Source organism: Notolepis coatsorum (genome assembly GCF_963971535.1).
Source record: "Notolepis coatsorum genome assembly, chromosome: 1".
Classification (NCBI taxonomy): domain Eukaryota; kingdom Metazoa; phylum Chordata; class Actinopteri; order Aulopiformes; family Paralepididae; genus Notolepis; species Notolepis coatsorum.
This window is the reverse complement of record NC_140165.1, coordinates 319499110-319523043: the sequence shown is the minus strand read 5'-3', so window position 1 is coordinate 319523043 and position 23934 is coordinate 319499110. Positions and strand designations below refer to the sequence as shown.

General features: G+C 46.4%; 1 protein-coding gene across 1 annotated transcript; it reads left to right on the top strand.

Moving 5' to 3' along the window:
* Positions 1-19389: 19389 nt before the first annotated feature.
* rnf26 (ring finger protein 26) lies at positions 19390-23461 on the top strand. The gene is made up of 2 exons (XM_084321410.1): positions 19390-20809; positions 22719-23461. Exons 1-2 carry the CDS (start codon positions 19991-19993, stop codon positions 23355-23357), a joined length of 1458 nt encoding a protein of 485 aa, XP_084177536.1. The 5' UTR covers positions 19390-19990; the 3' UTR covers positions 23358-23461.
* The last annotated feature ends 473 nt before the right edge of the window (positions 23462-23934 follow it).

Below are 23934 nucleotides of genomic sequence, written 5' to 3'. Positions count from 1 at the left end.
ATTCCAGAAAAACGTCAAGGATGCTACACAAAAAAAAGTCAAGACTTATTTCCATTGTGGTCCTTGGTCTCAGACAGACAAACAATACAAAACATGACCACAAATAACAATTTGACAAACTACATACAATGAACATGAACGTTTTAAATGCAGTACAAACGTAGCCACAGACGACAACAATGTATCAGACAACATTTTCATGCATTTTAAAATCTAGTTTTTGACATTGTTGAGAAGCCATGATTTTACTTTTTTCTTAAAATTGTGTCGGCTACTGATGCATTTGAGCTGTGAAGGTAGCAAATTCCAATTTGTGGCTCCCCAGAATTTAAAAGAACATTTGCCCATATTAGTGTTGAACCTTGGAATACGCAGGTCAGCAATGCTGGGGGGGACAGTCTCCACCCCACCGTATGTATATTTCTCTCCCACCCACCCACCCACCCCCTCCTAATGTACAGTCCCCTCCCCATCATATGTATATACTCTGTCAGGATCTATGGGTAACAGTACTGTATATTTGAATACCGTTTATGTCACAAATGTATCAGTACTAAATACCTGTATGTCCCTATGTCATAAATGTCATGTATGTTGTGTATGTCATAAATGTCGATATGAATTGAAAATGGGGGACCCTGATGTAAACAAGACAAACGTCTTTCTCTGGTCTGCATCCCCTTAACAAGTGTGTGTATTGAGCCGTACTGTATTGTACCCATTCTGCAATCTGTTAAATAAAGTTTTCATTCATTCATTCTGGACCCTCTCATCTCCTTCCTCTCCTCTCCTCTCCTCTCTCTCCTCTCCTCTCCCTCTCCTCCTCCTCTCCTCTCCTCTCCTCTCTCTCCTCTCCTCCTCTCTCCTCCTCTCCTCTCCTCTCCTCTCCTCTCCTCTCTGCTCTCCTCTCCTCTCCGCTCCTCTCTCCTCTCCTCTCCTCTCCTCTCCTCTCCTCTCCTCTCCTCTCCTCTCCTCTCCTCTCCTCTCTCCTCTCCTCTCTCCTCTCTCCTCTCCTCTCCTCTCCTCTCTGCTCTGCTCTCCTCTCCTCTCCTCTCCTCTCTGTGGGGTGGAGTGGACCCTCTCCCTCCCTGGGTCTGTAGGACCCTCTCCCTCCCCTGGGTCTGTGAGGTGGACCCTCTCCTCCCTGGGCCTGTGAGGTGGACCCTCTCTCCTCTCCTCACTGTGGGGTGGACCCTCTCCCTCCCTGGGTCTGTGGAGTGGACCCTCTCCCTCCCTGGGTCTGTGGAGTGGACCCTCTCCTCTCTGGTCTGTGGAGGTGGACCCTCTCCCTCTCTGGGTCTGTGGGGTGGAGGTGGAAGGGCGGGTCAGCGTGGGAAGCGGCCCTGCCTGCTGAAGGGGAAGCCAATCGCAGGCCAATTACCTCATTAGCGGGGGGGGGGGGGGGGGGGGGGGGGGGGGGGGGGGGGGGGGGGGGGGGGCGCCCCGCCTCGGCGTAGGAAGCAGCGCGTCAAGAGCTTTGCTTGTTTTACCCTCGTCTCAGGTCCGTGTCCTGCCCAGGCTTCTCTGGTCCCCCCCCCCCAGACTGGGGCCCTCTTCTGCTGGCTTCTTCTTCTGTGGGGTTCATTTCTGAAATAGTTTTGTTTATTTTAACTGAGAGAAGAGGGGTTCAAGTTTGACATCGTGGACCAGTGTCGCCGCCGCTGACGAACGAGTGGAAACCGATGTTTGTTTCAGTTGAACTCTCAGAGCTCAAGAGTTGCTGCCGTTTTTGCTGGTTTGATTGATTGAATTGATTGAAAACTTTATTAACTGATTGCAGAATGGGTACAATACAGTACGGCTCAATACACACAATTGTTAAGGGGATGCAGACCAGAGAAAGACTTTCGTCTTGTTTACATCAGGGTCCCCCATTTTCAATTCATAATGACATTTATGACATACACGACATACAGATATACTAGGGATGTCCGATATTATCGGCCGATATTGGCATTCAAATGTAACATCGGAAATGATCGGTATCGGTTTTCAAAAAATATATATATTTATTTATTTTTTTACATTTATTTAATTTATTTACCCAGGCAAGCAAGTAAGAACAAATTCTTATTTTATTTATTGTGAAAAGTATGCATAATGTTGTGTTAATTCCTCGACAAGAGATATGTAATGTTAATTACCTGAAATTATTCCGTGTTTTGGGGGGGGGGGAACCCCTCATATATCGGTATCGGTTGATATCGGTATCGGAAATTAAGAGTTTATGACATTTATGACATACAGATATACAGTACTGTTACATTTATGACATACAAGATATACAAATATACAGTTGTTATGGTTTGTAACCGACCCCAATCGCACAACACAAGACAGGTATGAAAGTAAGCCAAAACAGGGAAAACACAAAAACACTGGAGTCAAAGAAAATAGGGAAAATGCGGCACTGTGCCTTTAAGAGGCGAACAGGCTAAGGGACTATGGCTAAGGGACAGGGCCAGGGCAAAATGTCAAGGACCAGGACCAGGGGCACTGGAGAGGGGGACAGGGACAGAGGCCCGGAGAGGCGGGCTGGAGACAGGGACAGAGAACAGGGTTAAGGCCTTGGACAGGGCGAGGGCCAGAGCTGCTTACAGGGATGACAGGGTTCCGACGGCGGAGGCCTGGCACGGGGCCAGGGGCCCGACGGCGGAGGCCTGGCACGGAGATCCTCCTCGGAAGCTGCAGGCGGGCAGCGCAGGACACCGGGGGTCCCAGGGGACCGGGGCGAAGAGACGCATCCTCCCGTGGAACTAGGAAGCGATGCGCGCCGGCTTGACGTCTGGAGTGGGAGCGCGCCGGCTTGACGTCTGGAGTGGGAGCGCGCCGGCTTGACGTCTGGAGTGGGAGCGCGCCGGCTTGACGTCTGGAGTGGGAACACCACTCCAGGCCTGGCACGGAGATCCTTCTCGGATGCTGCAGACGGGCAGCGCAGAACACAGGGGTCCCAGGGGACCGGGGCGCAGAGACGCATCCTCCCGTGGAAATAGGAAGCGATGCACGCCGGCTTGACGTCTGGAGTGGGAACACTGGAAAACCTCCCGTAGAGAATTAGAGAGCGTAGACGGCGTCCCACTCCAGGCAAACGGCGACAGGTGGTGATGTACAGGGGTGGCACGACGTCTCACGCCGGAGACGCGGCTGTAGATTGTAGTAACAAGAACGACCCGACCAGGACTGGAGGGGAGGTCCAGGTATTTAAAGCCCTCTGGGGCGCTAATCATAAACTATGACAGCTGCGAAAGGTAGTCCAAGGGTGGGGGCTGGTGAAGAGTAGAGGAGAGTAAATCAACGCAAGGGTGGGGGCTGGTGAAGGAGAGTAGACAGGGAAAGTCCAAAGGTGGGGGCTGGTGAGGTGAGGAGACAGGGAATAAAGGTCCAGGGAACAGGCGAATCCTCACAACAGTACTGTTAAACAGAGATCCTAACAGAAACTCTATACATTTGAGGGGGAGGAAACTGTACATCAGGAGGGGGTTGGGTGGGTGGGTAGGGGGCCTGGGGGAGGGGGGGTTGGACATTTACGGGGGCCAGTTTCGAATTGCAGCATCCCGTAGGTGGTGCTCTTTGAGGGCGGTTTTGAAGGTGGGTAGGGAAGGGATTCACATTATTTTACGGCTGTGGGCAGGTTGAGTGAGTCTTAAATCTGGGCGTTCTGGATCAACGACAGAGGTACGATGACGTTCTAAATGGCTCATCATCGGCAGGATCACGGGGCGATCTAAGTTATTTCTGGGCGGCCTGATTGGGGACGGAAACGAGGAAAATCCTTTGTTTGATCGAGAGCACAGGTTGAATTGTGCCTTACAGCCGTGCGTTCTTCATGGGACCCGTGACAGAGAGGACCTGTTCCACCGTCACACTGATCTCCCTACTAACTAAACCAGTGTCTGGCTAAAAACACACTTGAGTAAAAGTCTAAAAGTTTCTACTTTTAAATGTACCTAAGTTGAGAGAGTGAACAGCTTTAAGTACCTCTGAGCCTACATATCCGAGGACTTGACATGGACCACACACATTGACAGTGTTGTGAAGAAGGCACCACGGCAACGCCTCTACTTCCTCAGGCGCCTAAGGAAGTTCCAAGTCAGTCAGAAGATCCTTAAGAACTTCTACTCATGTACAATAGAGAGCATCCTGACTGGCAATATCACCTCCTGGTTTGGGAATAGCACCGCACAAGACCGAAGCAGACTACAGAGAGTGGCCCGTTCAGCCGAGCGCACAATTGGAGGAGGGCTTCCCACCCTCCAGAACATTTACAACAAGCGGTGCAGGGGTAAGGCGAAGAGAATTATCAAGGACTCCAGCCACCCAAACAACTGCCTCTTTGAACTGCTGCGGTCAGGCAAGCGATACCGGAGTCTCATGGCAAGCACAGAAAGACTCAGAAGAAGCTTCTATCCCCAGGCCATCAGGATGCTCAACGAACAATAACACTATGTAACAACCATCAAATGCACACACAGCACACACATCCACACGCACACACTCACTTTAAACAAACAACTCACTGCAGCACCCACTTACACACTTTAGAACACCTAAACACACTTTATATTTATTGGCAAATAATTTGCACTACAACTTCTTTTTTTACATGCTATACTTATTTTATTTCATACTTATCTTTTTTGTCTAGCACAGTCTCTGGAGCGTAACAGAAAGAAGCATTTTGTATAAAAGTATTCTGTACTTCTGTATGACAACTATTAAAGAAACTTGAAACTTAAGTACTAAAAAGTAAAAGTAAAAACTTTTTTTATTGCAAGAGATAGACCAGGGGTCTCAAACTCATTCCATCGTGGGCCAAGTTTTCATTTGATATGAAATTCTTCTTCTCATAGCAGGTGTTTAATCAAAGAACCCCGCTCTCTAGTCTTGCACAAGGACCAATCAGCATGGGTAGGGGCGGGTTCATTTTCCATTCATGGGGATTTGATTGGCTGTTTTTAAATAAAGCGCGGCCGCACGATTAATAACGTTAACGTTAGTTCGGCCAGAGAAACAAATATACTAATTAAAATAGTTGGACCTGCGAGATTTGTACTTTGTAGATCTGCATTTTAAATGTAAGGAGTAAAAAGTATGTATTTTTTTCTCTCTGAAATGTAATTGAGTAAAAGTACACAAACCTAATAATACTCGAGTAAAGTACAAATCCCCCAAAAAAGTACTTAAGTATTGTAACAAAGTACAATTACTCAAGTACTTTACACCCCTGGGTATATTGTAGTCTAAACAATGACACTATGCTCAACATCTATAATACAAAGCAAGCTAATAAAAGTCAACAAAGACAAAATAACTACAGAATAATAATCATAATCATCATCATCATCATCATCATCATCATCACCATAATCGACCGCAGGCTTGTTGCTGGCATGGTGCACATTCCTACCCTTGACGGCGCTGCCCCTTATAGAGTCCCCTCTCTCTACCCCCCTATACATCCTCATACCTCACTGAGGTGACTATAGAAAAGGGGCAGGGTACACAGGCTGGCATCCCTGAAGGAAACATAAAGAACGCGGGGGTGGAGGGTTGGACAGGCTGACAAACCCTACAAGATTGCGGAGAGAGAGAGAGAGAGAGAGAGAGAGAGAGAGAGAGAGAGAGAGAGAGAGAGAGAGAGAGAGAGAGAGAGAGAGAGAGGGAGGAAGGATCTGGTCTCTCAGAAAACAAACAGAGGAAGTTGGGACTGTACTGGTCTCCTCCTGGACCACAGGGGAGGGAGGCCGGCTACCTTAAAAGGAGCAGAACCCAGGAACGGGTCGTCAAAGACGGTGTGTCACACACAGTAATTGTACTTTGTTACAAAACTTAAGTACTGTTTTTGGGGGTATTTGTACTTTGTACTCGAGTATTATTAGGTTTGTATTACTTGTACTTTTACTCAATTACATTTCAGAGGGAAAAAAAACATACTTTTTACTCCTTACATTTAAAACGCAGACCTACAAAGTACAAAGTACAAATCTCGCAGGTCCAACTATTTTAATTAGTATATTTGTTTCTCCTATATTTGTTATTAATCCTGCGGCCGCGCTTTATTTAAAAACAGCCAATCAAATCCACATAGATGGAAAATGAACCCGCCCATACCCCATGCTGATTGGTCCTTGTGCAAGACTAGGAAGCGGGGATCTTTGATTAAACACCTGCTATCAGAAGAACAGACAGTCAGAGTGACCAGCTACAGAAGATGGAGGACGAAACGGAACATTTCATTGCCCCGGAATTTTAAAGAAAAGTTTTGACTTTAACTTTTTAGTACTTAGGTACATTTAAAAGTAGAAACTTTTGGACTGTTTTTAGCCAGATACTCTGACGTTTACTTTGAGTACGATTTTGAGACGGTACCCATACTTTCACTTCAGTATAATTTCTGGGTACTTTTTACACCCCTGGTCACACAGCAGGTTCTTTACGGCTCCTCATCCCTGCCCCCCCCCCCCCCCCCCTCATCCCCTGCCCCCCCTCCTCATCCATCCCTGCCCCCGTCCTCGTCCCTGCCCCCCCTCATCCCTCCCTCCCCCCCCCCTCGTCCCTCCCTGCCCCCCTCCTCATCCCTCCCTACCCCCCCCCCTCGTCCCTCCCTGCCCCCCTCCTCGTCCCTGCCCCCCCCCCTCATCCCCCTGCTCATCCCTCCCCCCCTCGTCCCTCCCTGCCCCCCCCTCATTCCTCCCTGCCCCCCCTCCATCCCCCCCTGCCCCCCCCCCCCCCTGCCCCCCCCCCCCCCCCTGCTCATCCCCGACGCGCCCGCAGAGTGCGTAAACGACAAGCGGGGCGTTTGTCGAGGAGCTTCTAATGATTCAGAATGAGAAGACTTCCCATGACCTTAGCAGCTGTGGTTCCCCTTCGGCAGACGTGATGGCTTCATCATGCCTCCCTCCTCCACGCCGCCTCACGGTTCAGCTGCGGAGGATGAAACACAAGGCGAGGAGGAAGGAAACTCCGTTTGCTTGCAGGATATTGTTCTGTATATCGCACAAAGGTTTCGTCTGGGGGAGCTCTCCATTGTCATTGGAGTGCGTGAGGTAACGGGAAGCTGCGGAGCCGAGCAGCGCTTTATTATAGATCGGTTTCACTTGATTAGCGAGAACAAAAGGATGGACTGAGTGATTGATGATTGCGTGGATCATGATCCAAACACATCATTATTATCAGCCCGTTTCAATTGGACACAATTCTCTGTCTGACTGGAGGGGAAATGAGCTCATCATGTGGAAAATCTCTTATCCCTATCTCTCTCTCTCTCTCTCACACACACACGCAGACACACACACGCACACACACACACACACGCACGCAGACACACACACACACACACACACACACACACACGCAGACACACACACACACACACACACACACACACACACACACATAAAGACCACACAACACAAAAGGATGCAGTTTAAAGGTGCTATAGATCACATTGGGCCACTAGAGGTCCCACTAGAGCAGCAGCGTGTCAGCACGTCTCAACTAGCAGCATGTTATTCAAATCAGGTGCGTTCCAGGGGGGGGGGGGGTTGGGAAAAGTAGGGAGGGGATACATGCAAGCAACATGTAAACAACAATAATCATTTTTGGACCCACCGACATTTTTTTTATTATAAATTAATTAATCAATACTTTTCTTTGGGGGGGGGGAAACAATACTTTTATTCTGCACCTGTCTAAAAGCTCTGTGGATGTTTTTTATTTAATTTTTATGATTAGTCTACATAAAAATGTTATGTATAGCAACTTTAAGTAACCTTAATTTTACACATTCATTTTATTATGTAACACAATATCTACATAATGGAAGTCTCTTCATCAAAACCACACACACACACACATGCACACACACACACACACGCACACACACGCGCACGCACACACACACGCACACACACTTAGTCTGCATCAGCCTGGATTTAGAGCGAATCATCACCATTTCAGCTGTTAACGTTAGTTACTAACAGGGGTGTAAAGTACTTGAGTAATTGTACTTTGTTACAATACTTAATAATAATAATACATTTTATTTGGTGGCGCCTTTCAGGACACCCAAGGTCACCTTACAGATCATAGAAAGAAAAAAGAAAAGAAAAAAACAAGGCAGTTAAAAAGTCAAGGTTAACAATAAAACAAGCAACAGGAAGTATAAAAAAAAAAACAGTTAAGTTAAAATAACAAAACAAACAAACTTAAGTCGTTTTTGGGGGATTTGTACTTCACTCGAGTATTATTATAGGTTTGTATACTTGTACTTTTACTCAATTACATTTCAGATAAAAAAAACATACTTTTTACTCCTTACATTTAAAATGCAGATCTACAAAGTACAAATCTCGCAGGTCCAACCATTTTAATTTGTTTCTCTGGCCGAACTAACGTTAACGTTATTAATCCTGCGGCCGCGCTTTATTTAAAAACAGCCAATCAAATCCCCATCAATGGAAAATGAACCCGCCCATACCCATGCTGATTGGTCCTTGTGCAAGACAGAACCAAGCATTTCACCGTAAAGTATGTGTATTTTATTGTGACGATTAATAAACAAACTTGAACTTGAAAACTTGAATGTGTTATGTTATTTTGAGAGCACCCCAGGGAGAGTAGGTGTTACTGTGGTAACAACTAATGGGGATCCTAAATAAACTAAACTAAACTAAACTTTACTGCATGTTGAGCTTCTGTGTAAAATGCTGGTGCTACAACTGTCCCCCTGCTACTGTTGTCCCCGCTCCCCCCTACTTCATCGTTTACATGTATCCCTTTATCTTCTGTCTATGCTTGCATAATAGAATAGAATAGACTTGATTGTCATTATACTTACGTACAACGAGATTAGGGACTCAAACTTAAGGTGCTGGTTCACGCAAGTAATACAAAATATATCACAATGCTATACAATACAGAATAATACAACAATCACAGTGTCAGACAGTAGTGGGTTTGATTGATTGATTGAGAATGTTATTAACAGATTGCAGAATGGGTACAATACAGTAGGCTACAGCTCAATACACACACTTGTTAAGGGGATGCAGTTAAGCTCCCAGAGGGAGCTCTCAAATCATGTGAAACCCAGATTCGGCTAACACGTTTCGTAATTATGCCACATCAATAGGAACGCCCTACCCACAGCTGTAAAGGAATGTGAATCACTACCCACTTTCAAAACCACTCTCAAGGAGCACCTATGGGAGACTGCAATTCGAAACTGGACCCTGTAAATGTCCAAACCCAACCTCCTCCAATGTACAGTTTCAATCAATCCCCCTCAAATGTACAGTTTCAATCTCTCTCTCTCTAGGTCGTCCTCGGACGGGCCCTCCATCGGTGCTTCCAGTCAAATGTATATACTTTTTTTTTCAGGACTCTTTTTGTATCACAAACAGTACTGTATTTGCAAATCTGGTATGTCATAAATGTATAGATGTAGCAGTACTGTCTATCCAGGGACGTGCACAGGACTTTAGAGGGGCAGGTGCTCAAAGGCTGAAAAGGGCACTGGGCCTGTGCTATATTTGGGGGGCATTTTTGGGCGGGGAGGGGTTATGCTTTTGGGGGGGGGGTTTGGTGATCAAATATTGAATATTGAATGATAATAATCAGTGCAGGAGCTCACTTATCCTTGAAAGACACTTTTATCACTGACTTAAAAGGCCCATACATCTCCATAAATGTTCAGGGCAGAGGGAATAAGTGCTTACCCTACAGACCCCAAGTCTGTTAGGACAGCAGACTCGGTTGGCACTGCTCAAAACTTACCTCTTTAAAATAGCTTTTAAATGAATTATTATCTTTATTTCATTGTCTTATTTTTCTTTATTTCTATACATTTTACTTAAATATTTTATTATAATTTGTATTGTTTTATGTAGTTTTTTTATCATTTTATTTGTTCTTTTTTAATGTCAACATATTATTTAAATTATTCAAATAAACTCAAACATGTTCCGTTGTGATGTCACCAGTGTTGGGCAAGTTACAAATTATAAAAGTAACTAGTTACTTCAGAAAGTAACTATTGCATTACTTTCAAGTAAATGTTTTACATAAACAACATACACAAATCTAAACTATTTTAATGTTGCTGTGGGACAAAGTGAGACTAGCCTCCAATCAAATGCCATGTATGTAGATATTATAATTACTATGTTTATATAGTGGATCATACAAATACAAACACAATAGATGTTTTGGAACTTTTGATATGTATTGCCCCTCAAGAGGCCACAACTGGGCAACATTAAATACGAGATTACTCGTTACTGAAAAAACTAACACTGTTAATAATAACTGGATGTCACAGTATGATGTCATAATCAAACATTCTAGAACATTTGTGATGTCACAGTATGATGTCATAATAGACCATTCTAGAACATTTGTGATGTCACAGTATGATGTCATAATAGACCATTCTAGAACATTTGTGATGTCACAGTATGATGTCATAATCAAATATTCTAGAACATTTGTGATGTGACAGTATGATGTCATAATCAAACATTCTAGAACATTTGTGATATCACAGTATGATGTCATAATCAAACATTCTAGAACATTTGTGATGTCACAGTGTGATGCCATAACCAAACATTCTAGAACATTTGTGATGTCACAGTATGATGTCATAATAGAACATTCTAGAACATTTGTGATGTCACAGTAGGTTTCATAATAGAACATTCTAGAACATTTGTGATGTCACAGTATGCTGTCATAATAGAACATTCTAGAACATTTGTGTACAGTATATATTCAACAATTCTCTCAGAAGATATCAGATCTCACAAGACAAGTGAAGATCTCACTTGTTGTTTCCGGCTACTTGTCTGTAAGCTTGAATATATTCTGTAGATACAATTTAAAATCCCCACATGGTAAAGGAAACAATGTCCTGTACAATCCTTAATGAGCTGCATCTGGAGGGAAGGCTCTGTGATGTGGTTATTAAAGTCAACAGCACTGAGTTGAATGCCCACAAGGCCCTCCTGTGTGACTGCAGTGACTATTTCAGGTAAGTTTAGCTTGGTTCAGGTTAGCTTGGTTAGTAAACAGATACCATACTGTACTTTTACTGTAAAACGATACTATACTGTACTTCTACTGTAAACAGATACTATACTGTACTTCTACTGTAAACAGATACTATAATGTACTTCTAATGTAAAAATATACTATAATGTACTTCTACTGTAAACAGATACTGTACTTCTACTGTAAACATATAATATACTGTATGTCTACTGTAAACAGATACTATACTGCACTTCTACTGTAAACAGATATTATACTGTACTTCTACTGTAAACAGATACTATAATGTAATTTTACTGTAAACAGATAATATACTGTACTTCTACTGTAAAAATATACTATACTGCACTTCTACTGTAAACAGATATTATACTGTAAACAGATAATATACTGTACTTCTACTGTAAAATATACTATACGATACTTCTACTGTAAAATATACTATACTGCACTTCTACTGTAAACAGATACTATACTTCTACTGTAAAAAATATACTATACTGTACTTCTACTGTAAACAGATCATATACTGTACTTCTACTGTACAATATACTATACTGCACTTCTACTGTAAACAGATAATATACTGTACTTCTACTGTACAATATACTATACTGCACTTCTACTGTAAACAGATAATATACTGTACTTCTACTGTAAACAGATACTATACTGTACTTATACTGTAAACAGATACTATACTGTACTTATACTGTAAAAATATACTATACTTCTACTGTGCTAAGACCCTATACTTCTACAGTGAAAATATATGACTACACAGGACAGAATGTTGCTTACTGTTTACTCATCAGATATCTCTATACTCTGCGTCCCACAGAGCCCTCTTCACTCGCTGGAGCGACTCAGAGAAAGCAGTCTACACTATCCCTGGGGTGTCCCCGGGTATGATGCAGCTCATCATAGAGTACTCCTACACACGCTTTGTGCTGGTGACAGCAGAGAACGTGAAAGAGCTTCTCGTGGCTGCAGACCAGCTTCGCGTCACTGGCATAGTAGGAGCGTGCTCTGACTTCCTAGAGGGCCAGCTGTCTCTGGAAAACTGTGTCGGCATCTGGAGGTTCACAGACATCTACTGCTGCCCTGACCTGAGGCGCGAGGCCCATCTCTGCATCGTGTGCCACTTTGAGGAGATGTTGCACGTCTCACAGGAGTTTGTGGAGCTGTCCCCGCAGCAACTGGTGGACATCATTGAGAGGGATGACCTGAACGTGAAGAGCGAGGAGACGGTGTTCGAGGCCATCCTCCGTTGGATCGACCACTCCTGTGAGGAGCGTAAAACACACATCCCTTTGCTGCTGCCCAAGGTAACTAATTGTATTACGGATACACAAACATGGTTGCTAGTGCCTGAGCCACATTTTTTTTTTTTTTTTTTTTTATTATTTTACTTTTTCTTGTTTGTCTGTCTCTTGTCAAGGTCATTATGATTCATGTTACTGTTATTATTGTTGTCGTCGCTGTTGTCATTGTTATTATTATTATTATTATTATTATTATTATTATTATTATTATTATTATTATTATTATTATTATTATTATTATTATTGTACTGTTATGTTCTGTTTTATGTATGAAAAGAAAAGAAAAACATTTATAAAAAAATAAAAAAAATAATTGTATTACTGTGCATTACATTAAAACAACACTAGGTTCCCTAGTACAGTGGTTGTCAAACATTTGGGTCCAAACTGTTCCCTAGCAACAGAAACCGTCTACAACCGATGTCTAAGTTGTACCCGCTGTCTGCTTGTCTCTTCCCAGGTTCGCATGGGCTTGATGAGGCCTGACTACTTCAGGAGCAACGTCCAGAACAACCCTGTGGTGAGGGACAGCCACGACTGCAGGCCCCTCATCCTCAGCGTCCTGAACCCCCCTGGCTCCGACAGGCTCCCAAACCCCCTGACCCGCCCACGCCGGCCCCAGGAGGTCCTATTGGCCATCGGAGGCTGGGGTGGCGGCATCCTGACCATGGAGGCTTACGATATCCGAGCCGGTGGATGGATGGACGTGAGCGTTGAGGGGGAGAGTCCCCGGTGGTGGCACGGCACCGCTTATCTCCACGGTCTGGTCTACTGCGTCGGTGGCTGGTACGGCGTAGAGTATCTCAGCAGTGTGCGCAGGTTCAACCCTGTCACTCGCAGCTGGCTGCAGGCGGCTCCCATGCACTCACGCCGCTGTTGCCTCAGCGTGGTCGTGTTGGACGGCTGTATCTACGCCATGGGAGGGGAGGACGGAGACGTGCATCTGAACACCGCCGAGCGCTACGAGCCTGAAACCAACCAGTGGACAGTGATCTCACCCATGCTGGAGCACAGGAGCCTGGCTGGGGCAGCAGCCCTCCAGGGCAAGGTGGGTGGAACTGAGGGACACAGGGTGCTAGATGAACACAAGGAACGTTAGATCAGAAATCATAAATGTCTTTATTGCCAAGTAAGCTTGCACATACAAAAGATGTGTCTGGGTCCTTTGGTGCATCAACATTAACAGACAATTAAAGTAGAATGAAATCAAATGGAATATATAAACTAAATTAGAATATTCTTTCTTATTACAGGTTTACATCTGTGGTGGCTTCAACAGGACGGGGTGTCTGCTCACAGCTGAGTGCTACAGCCCAGACACCGACCAGTGGACTCTGATCGCCCCCATGAGCACCAGGCGTAGCGGACTGGGAGTCGCTGCATACAGAGGACATGTCTATGCGGTAGGTGCACACGGAGACAAATGCTTTATACTAGATATTTGTATAGATATATCATTTGACTTGCAATGCTTCTGTGATGCCCTCATTTCCCTAAATGGATTAATACAGTGTCTGCCTGCCTTAACCACACACTAAAACATTCCTCTCATGTGTCCTGTCCTCAGGTGGGAGGGGGGGATGGTGTAAACTACCTGCGTAGCGCAGAGGCCTACAACCCCTTGACTGACTCCTGGAGCGCCCTGCCCAACATGCTCACCCCCCGCCGCAGCTTTGGCATCGCGGTGCTGGACGACCTGCTCTTCGTGGTCGGAGGCTACAATGGCTCCAGAACCATCTCCAACGTGGAGCGCTACGACCAGACCAGCGACAAGTGGACTGCAGCCGAGGACATGAAGACCCGGCGCGGTGACCTAAGCTGCTGCATAATGCATGGCCTGCCATTTTACATGAGCCAGTACGCTGCTCCCCGTGGAGGAGGAGGAGGAGGATGAGGAGGATGAGGAGGAGGAGGAGGAGGAGGAGGAGGAGGAGGAGGAGGAGCAGGAGGAGGAGGAGGAGGAGGAGGAGGAGGAGCAGGAGGAGGAGGAGCAGGAGGAGGAGCAGGAGGAGGAGGGGAGGAGGAGGAGGATGAGGAGGATGAGGAGGAGGAGGAGGAAGAGGAGGAGGATGAGGAGGAGGAGGAGGATGAGGAGGAGGAGGAGGATGAGGAGGAGGAGGAGGAGGAGCAGGAGGAGGAGGAGCAGGAGGAGGAGCAGGAGCAGGAGGAGGAGGAGCAGGAGGAGGAGCAGGAGAGGAGGAGGAGGAGGAGGAGGAGATATATATATTAGGGCTGTCAAAATTAATGTTTTAACTTTGGAGATTAATTTAAATGATTTAAAGCATTAAAATAAATTAATATATGGAGTGAAAAATCTTCAATCTTAGCTCCGCGGATATAAGAAAGAGATCTAGCTGAGTCAATGTTGATGGTTTTGTTGAACATTTGTATTTCACAGGAGAGAAACTATTCAAAGAAAGCTATTAAAATAGTCTTTGAATCTAAATATACTTTCTTTATTTGTTACAAGCTTCGGTCTTAAGTAGAAAAATGCTATTTTGAATCTAGATTAATTACAGAAAATTGTGAGATGAATTAGTTAAATTTTTTTTAATCTATTGACAGCACTAATATATATATTTCACAAATGATTAAATTCTGTGTCAATTCTTTCTCAAACCGGAGCCAGGCGGCGTCTATACAAATAGTAGCTCTAGTTCTGCAGACCCCTCTCTGATTGGTTGAGCTCCATTTCTGCAGCCCCTCTGCTTTTCTTCGTTCAGATCTCAGCGTGTGGTCAATTTGGCAACTCCACCTCTGCCAACTCGGCGTTCCATTTCCGGACGGAGGCCTCCCGGCAGGCAGGAGGCGCTGTGGGGCAACTGTACCTCCATCCACAGCCACAGCCACGGACAACTCAATTTGTCAGGCAAGGCCACGGGGAAAATACAGATTGCAATTCCACGGTACAGGAACCTGCCTCCTCTTCTCTCTGCTCCTCTTCCAAGCAACAGGCCGTGTTTACATCTGCAGCCACAGCCGGGGCGGAGCAGTCCTTTAACCACTCTCTCACTCCATCCCTCCGTCTCTCCGTCTCTCCGTCTCTCTATCCCTCCAGCCATCCCTCTCTCTCTCCATCCATCTCTCTATCCCTCCAGCCATCCCTCTCTCTCTCCATCCATCTCTCTATCCCTCCAGCCATCCATCTGTATATCCCTCCAGCCATCCCTCTCTCTCCATCCATCTCTCTATCCCTCCAGCCATCCCTCTATCTCTCCATCCCTCTGTATCTCCATCTCTATATCCCAGTCTATCTGTATGTCATGTATGTCATATATGTTACGATTCATTGAAAATGGGGGACCCTGATGTAAACAAGACGAAAGTCTTTCTCTGGTCTGCATCCCCTTAACAATTGTATGTATTGAGCTGTACTGTACTGTACCCATTCTGCAATCTGTTAATAAAGTTTTCAATCAATCAATCAATCATCATCAAATGTGCATGTCGGTGTGAAATGGATGTGTACCATTATTACTATCAAGTATCAACTGCAATAATTGTGGAATATTACTATAATGAGCTGTATGTGTATGAACCAAGCATCTCACTGTAATGTACCTGTACTTTATTTGTGACAATAAACTACTACTACTAAACAGTACTGTATATTTGTAGATCTGGTATGTCATAAATGTCTAGATGCAACAGTATACTGTCTATCTGTATGTGAATGAATGAATGAATGAATGAATGAATGAATGAATGAATGAATGAATGAATGAATGAATGAATGAAAACTTTATTTAACAGATTGCAGAATGGGTACAATGCAGTACGGCTCAATACACACAATTGTTAAGGGGATGCAGACCAGAGAAATACTTTCATCTTGTTTACATCAGGGTCCCCCATTTATATGTCATGTATGTCATATTATGATGAATTGAAAATGGATGGGGGACCCTGATGTAAACAAGACGAAAGTCTTTCTCTGGTCTGCATCCCCTTAACAATTGTGTGTTTTGAGCCGTACTGTATTGTATAATTGTTGTACCCATTCTGCAATCTGTTAATAAAGTTTTCATTCATCACTGAAATACTGACCGCTATGAAAGCCAGAGACAAAAAATGCTCTGAGTTTCGTAAAAGTCAGTCAAAGCTTACCAAAAGCACGAGCAGTGAACTCCAAGACCACGTGACTGAACTCAAACTAGAAAGAAACAGACTAAGAAATGACGTAAACTCCATGATCAAAACTGCTAAAAAAAATTTCATCAATGACAAAACCGAGGAAAACAAAAATAAACCATGTGAACTTTGGAAATTACTCAACAATCAACTAGGCTGCAGTAAAAAACTCAAAACCAGGTTCTCAAACATAAACATAAAGACGGACAACACGCTCATCACAGACAAGCTGGATGTAGCCAATTACTTAAACACTTTCTTCACAAACATAGCCACAACACTGGTAAACAAACTACCCTCCCACTCAGGGCAGTATGGGGTAGAACACATAGTAGCATACTACATGAACCTAGGCGTCCACAAAGACGACTTCAAACTGGAAATAGTAACTACAGATGAGGTACTCAAAAAACTGAGCGCCCTCCAACCAAACAAGGCCACTGGCCATGACAACATCCCCTCCAAATTCCTCAGAGACTCAGCAGCAGCCATCACCCCAGTCATCACACACATAATAAACCTCTCCATAAAACAGGGACACGTCCCCAAGGACTTCAAAATTGCGAGAGTAACACCCCTGCACAAAAAGGGCAGCAAATTAGACCCGGGTAACTACCGCCCTGTTTCTATCCTTACATCCATCTCGAAAGTCATGGAAAAAATAGTATACGAACAGATCGAAAAGTACCTCGCGGAAAAAAATCTAATCTACGAATTCCAATCTGGCTTCAGAACATCCCACTCCACTGACACATGCCTTCTCTACTTGAACGACCACATCAAACAAGAGGTGGACGCGGGCAAATACTGCGGCATGGTCATGCTGGACCTACAAAAGGCCTTCGACACTGTCAATCACACCATTCTGATTGACAAGCTAAAAGCAATTGGTTTTGATAGTTTATCAGTGAGCTGGATACAATCCTACCTGGAGGGGAGGGAACAGATGGTGGAAGTAAACGGTACCCTATCCCCCCCCCTCACAGTGAGCTGTGGTGTTCCACAAGGAAGCATACTAGGACCGCTACTATTCCTAATTTATGCAAATGACATGTCGTCAGCTTGTGACTGCAACTTGTTCCTGTTTGCGGACGACTCAGCCCTGCTGGTCTCTGACAAGAACAAGTTACAGGTTGAAAAAGCCCTCAGCTCGGAACTAGGCAAAATCTGCATATGGCTCGCCGACAATAAACTATCATTACACATGGGCAAAACAGAGTCCATTCTCTTCGGTTCAAATAACAAACTCAGCAAGACCGACGGCTTCTCGGTTACAGTGGGTGACAATATTATCACAATGAAAGATGAAATTACCTACCTGGGTTCCATCCTAGAGGCTAATCTTTCCTGTGACAAAATGGCATCCAATGTAATAAAAAAAGTCAACCAACGAACGCGATTCTTGTACCGGATCTCCTCTCTGGTAAACAAGAATACCCTGAAGACTCTAGCAGGAGCACTCATTCAAGGGTACTACGACTATGCTTGCACCTCATGGTACCAAAGCACCTCAAAGGCACTAAAAAACAAATTACAAACATCTCAAAACAAGCTAGTCAGACTACTACTTGACCTGACTCCTAGAACCCACCTCACCCCTGCCCACTTTGACAACCTTGGATGGCTTAGAGTAGACGACAGAGTACAGCAACTTGCAATGGGCCTGGTCTACAAGATACACTACGCGACCAAGGTACCCATGTACATGTCAAAATACTTCCCAAAGGTCAGTGAATACCACGATCACAACACCAGAGGGAGCTCCACAAATCATGTAAAACCCAGATTCGGCTCAAACAAGGGACTAAACACGTTTCGCAATTATGCCACATCAATGTGGAACGCCCTGCCTAAAGCTGTAAAGGAATGTGAATCACTACCCACCTTCAAAAACACTCTCAAAAAACACCTACGTGAGACTGCAATTCGAAACTGGCCCCTACAAATGTCCTAACCTAGTTGTACAGTAAATGACCAAGTAAGGCTTTGTCAATATTCCAATGTACAGTGTAAATGTGTGTGTGTCCCCTACCCAACCCCCCCCCCCCCCCCCCCCCACCTCCAATGTACAGCCCTCACCCAACCCAACCAACCCCACCCCACCAACCTCCTCCAATGTACAGTTTCTACGCCAAATGTATATACACTCCTTTTCTGGACACTTTTGTATCACAAACAGTACTGTATTTGCAAATCTGATATGTCATAAATGTATAGATGTAGCAGTACTGTCTATCTGTATGTCATGTATGTCATATATGTTATGATGAATTGAAAATGGGGGACCCTGGTGGAAACAAGACGAAAGTCTTTCTCTGGTCTGCATCCCCTTAACAATTGTATGTATTGAGATGTACTGTACTGTACCCATTCTGCAATCTGTTAATAAACTTTTCAATCAATCAATCAATCACTCTATCACCGTGGGTTGGGCATAATGCGCGTCATTGCTGCTGCTGCGCAAAAACACTGCGCAGCTATGACTACCCCGGAAGTGGATGACGGGTCACGTCACCAACAAACGCGTGATTACCAAACCAAGCCGCATTTCTCGGAGACGCTCTCTGATTGGCACTGACTGACGCTCTCTGATTGGCCACTGAAGCGTTTGCCCAATCGCGTGACGAGTTGTGTCTTTGCCCATTTCCACGTCAAACAGCCTGCAAACTACCTGGCGTTCTATCGCCATGATGCTCTAAGACAAACTCTAACCTTAACCAACTTCGAAGAGTGCCTAAGCCTAACCAGTGTAGAAACAGGCGTCGGCCAATCAGAGAGCGTCTCCGAGAAATGCGGCTTGGTTTGGTAATCACGCGTCACCAACCGTTCGAAACAAGTATGGCGGCGGTCACCCAGCAGTGGCAACAACAAACAGCTACACACCTAGTATTTGTGATTTTCACCTTATATTTCCATCTTCAACGAACCGTTCTCCCGGACCACCGGACGAGGGGTTGACTGGGACTCGAACGCGCGGGTTTGTGAGCTCGACAGCTGGATACTGAACAGATAATAGTCATTCCTTTAGATCGCAGTTTGAAAGTAAACAACATCCGCCCTGTGTCTGTGTTACATCTGTTCTATTATCTGGACACACTTTGTGACATAACGTGGAAATAAAATGCATATTTCAACAAGTCCTTCGAGTGAAGTAACGAATAGCCAACGTTACGTTTATTATTACATTCATTGTATATTCGGTAATGTCAAGCGTTGAGCTAGCTACAAAACAAGCTAACACACGTTAGCTTGGCAGCTAACTGTTCAAACAAGACATGGACTTTACTACCGTCAGATAACACAGCTACGTTATCTATTGCTAAAGTGGGACAGCTAACAATGAATGAAAACTTGACTAAGCTAGCTAACTAGGTTAGCTACGTTACACCGTGTGGCAGATCACTAGCCTGCATTGGGGGAGAACCAGACTGTGTCCCAAGTCCATCACCACCAGGTCCAACGGGTGGGACGACAACAACATCATGGGTCTGGTGCACTTTGTCATCTCCACGGTGGGAAGATGCGTCGACGCCGTCTCCTTCCTCCTGGACCTCAACTTCGCCGTGGTCCACACGCTGATCCGCTGTGTGGCGGCGCTCATCGCCTTCGTGCACCACCTGCCCGCGCTGCTGGTGGACTCCGCGGTGGAGTTGGGCGACTTGACCGCGCTGGGCCTGATCTCCGTGGCGGAGAGCACGTCGCTCATGGCCCACGGCGTGTCGGCCAGCTGCGTGCTGGCGCTGGGCGGCCTGCTGGAGAGCCTGAAGATGGTGGGCTACCTGTCTGTGCACGTGGTGCTGCGCGGCAAGGAGCACCTGTATCGGGGTCTGCTCTCGCTGCTGGAGTGCTGCGGCATCGCCGTGAGCCTGGTGCTCTACTTCACCAACACGGTGGTCAACTTTGTGCTCATCGCCACGCAGAACGTCTACTCGGCGCTGGTGGGCGTGTGGCACGCGGTGTCCAGCCCGCTCCAGAAGGTGCTGGAGCTCACGCTGACCCTCTGCACCTTCCTGTACAGCAGCCTGGTGGGCACCTCCAGCTTCCTGTGGACCCCGTGTAAACTGGCGCTGGACTTCCTGGTCTCGCTGACGCACGTGTTCGTCAGCATCTTCGTCCTGAACCTCTACGGCCTCCTGCTCACCCTCTCCATCGTGGGCGCCGCCACCCTCTACCTGAACCCCGCGGTGACCGGCAGGGGCACGCGGTGGGTCGCGGAGCGTGCCGACTCTGTGCCCGGCCTGCGCCGCCTGGCGCTGACCCTGCGCCGCCTCACCTCGGGCCTCCAACGGGCCCTACGGAGGGTATGTGGAGTAACTATCTCCCCCCCTAGCCCCTTTCTCCTCCTCTCGTCTCTTCTCCTCTCGTCTCTCCTCCTCTCGTCTCTTCTCCTCTCGTGACTCGTCCTTCTATTTCCTCTCCTCTTGTCCTCTTCGCTCCTCTCCTCTCCTTCTAATTCCTGTCCTCTCCTCTCCTCCTATTTCCTCTCCTCCTCTCTTGTCCTCTTCTCCTCCTCTTTTCTCCTCCTCTCCTCTTAGCCCCTTTCGTGACTGTGATGCACGCCAACAGGGTTTGGACGAGTGAATACACAGTCCCTCGCTCCTCCATAGGAAAGTCCCATAATTAACTCTGAAGAACTGGTCCTCCGTGAAGCGCTCGTTGTACAAGTATCCCAGAGGAATTTCAAAGGTATTCACACTAGTTGCACGAGGGTTTCGGACAGAGAAACGCAATGGTTTGAAAGCTCGGCGTTGATGATAAACATTTTAAGTAATTTTTATAAATGGGTCAACAGTGCGCATAAAGCACCCAATGCCGGAAATAAAGCTGTGTGTTGACCAGTTTAAATATTTTTTTTTAAATGTTTAGTAGCAACGGCGAGCTTTCAAACCATTGCGTTTCTCTGTCCGAAACCCTCGTGCAACTGTGAATAGTGAGTACCTTTGACATTTCTCTGCGATACTTGTACAACGAGCGTTTTGCGGAGGACCAGTTCTTCAGAGTTAATTGTGGGATTTTCCTATGGAGGAGCGAGGGACTGTGGATTCACTCGGTGCATCACAGTCACGAGGGGCTAATCTCCCCCACAGACCCCAATATACTAGTTTCTGTCTACCTAATGCTCCCCATGTCTAATTCTGTCTAATTGCTCCCGATGAGCAGGTTGGCACCTTGCATCATGGTCGCCTCCGCCGTCGGTGTGTGAATGTGTGAGTGAATGGGTAAAAATGTGAGGAACAAATTGTAAAGTGCTTTGGATATAAGCGCTATATAAAAAAGCAGCCATTTACCCTTCCTCCATCCACCCACCTATCGTCACCTCCTAACTCACTCACCCCCCCCCCCCCTCTCCCTCTCCTAACTAGAACCCCTCCTTCCTTGACCACCCTCCAATCCCGACCTGAGCCACCTACACCATCCCTATGAGACCTAACGTCACGGTGACCAAATGCGTCCACATTTTTATAGGATTCTATCACATTTTCATAACAATAGCGAATATTACTTACCCTGCGCCGTTTTCATCGAGGTTTCTTACAAATTAACGATGTTTTATTTGTCCTTTTATATGCGGATAACATTCAAATCTTAAATTGTACCATTATTAGGGATGGGTACCGAATTCGGTACTTTTGAGGTACCGAACCGAAACACGTCGGTACTACAGAGTATCGAATCAAGTGAGAAACCGATTTTTTTTTCTTCTTTTTTTACTTTTTTTAATACTTTTTTTTTACTTTTTTTACTTTTTTCTTTTCATGTCAACGTTCACACGCACAATATATGCTTACCTAGGATTTTACTTGATTCAACAACAAAGCAGTCGGAGCAATGACAAGCCAAAAACTGTCAATTGTAGTTATTTGAAGTTTGGATTTTTTTATGACTGAGGTAGGTAAATTAAATTTCTTGAGACTAAAGTACCGAAAAAAGGTACCGTTGGGTACCGGTATCGATTCACAGGTACCGGTATCGGTTCAAATGTGAAAGGTACCCATCCCTAACCATTATGTTTCCCTTTAGACAACAAACCGAATGAATGATGCACTTTTGTTAAGATAATTAGGTATATAGACCATCGTTTTTCCTTTGTCTGAGGAGCCCGTTTAGGGACCCCCCCCCCCCTGGCCAGGGGTTCCATGTAAGCTAATGAACCTTATCAAACTGAGTTCACCTGATTGTAATAAAATACACTCATTGATCTGTGTTCAGGTACCGGGGGTCGTGCGGCGCCTGCAGCGCGTCCTGCGCCGCCTCCAGCTGCTGGAGCGCAGGGTGTGGTACTGGCTGTCCCGGCCGCGGCTCCCCCTCCGCCTGGCGCTGAGGACGCAGCAGCAGCAGCCGCTCCCCAGGAACGAGCGCAACAACAACAACAACAACAGAGTGGGCGGAGACGGAGACCCGGGAGGAGCTGAGGAGCGCAGGGACCCGGGGGGGGGAGGAGGAGGAGGAGGAGAGGAGCGACGCCGGGACCCGGGAGGAGAGGAGGAGCGGAGGGACCCGCCGGACGGGCGAGCGGAGGCGGGAGACGGGGGGCCCCCCCACCACCACCGGGAGCTGATCCGGGAGCTCTTCCCCAGCTCCAGCACGGTGCGGCCCCTGAAGAAGCTGGCCCCCTCCTCCTCCGGCCCCCCCCCCGCCGACGGCCTGCTGAGCCTGCTGAAGGAGCAGGAGGAGCGGAAGAAGTGCGTGATCTGCCAGGACTGCACCAAGACGGTGGTGCTGCTGCCGTGCCGCCACCTGTGCCTGTGCCGCGGCTGCACCGACATCCTGCTGCGGCAGCCCGTCTACCAGCACAACTGCCCCCTGTGCCGGCACATGATCATCAGCACCATGGACGTGTACCTCTGAGGGGGGACATCTAGCACCATGGACGTGTACCTCTGAGGGGGGACATCTAGCACCATGGACGTGTACCTCTGAGAGAGAGGGGGCGTCTGGGGGACACATGATCATCAGCACCATGGACGTGTACCTCTGAGAGGGGACATCTAGCTACATGGAAGGTCACGGTTTGATCGCTCTGTACTTCCCCCACGATCACAGGGGGGGGGGGGGGGGGGGGTGGGTGTCTTCACCGACACTACGACGAGCCACGTCTTGGTGACTGATCACCACCGAAGCGGCACTTTTTTTTTTTTTTTTTTTTTATATACCTATCATTTTCTCGTGGTGAGGTTACGGTTTTTGGTTCCTTTTTTTGGACCCCCCCCCCCCCCCCGCTATGCAATCTCTCTGTACACTGTTTTTACTAGAGAGCAGGGTAAGACGGTCTTGTATTGAGGCTGGAGGTGTTGAATCTCAGGTCCTAGAGGCCTCCAGGCCCCCCCCTCCCCCCGTGTGTGTGATGCTGAACTGTTTACCCCCCCCCTGTGGGTATGTGTGATGTTGAACTGTTTACAGCCACTTATGTCTTAAAGTACGTCTG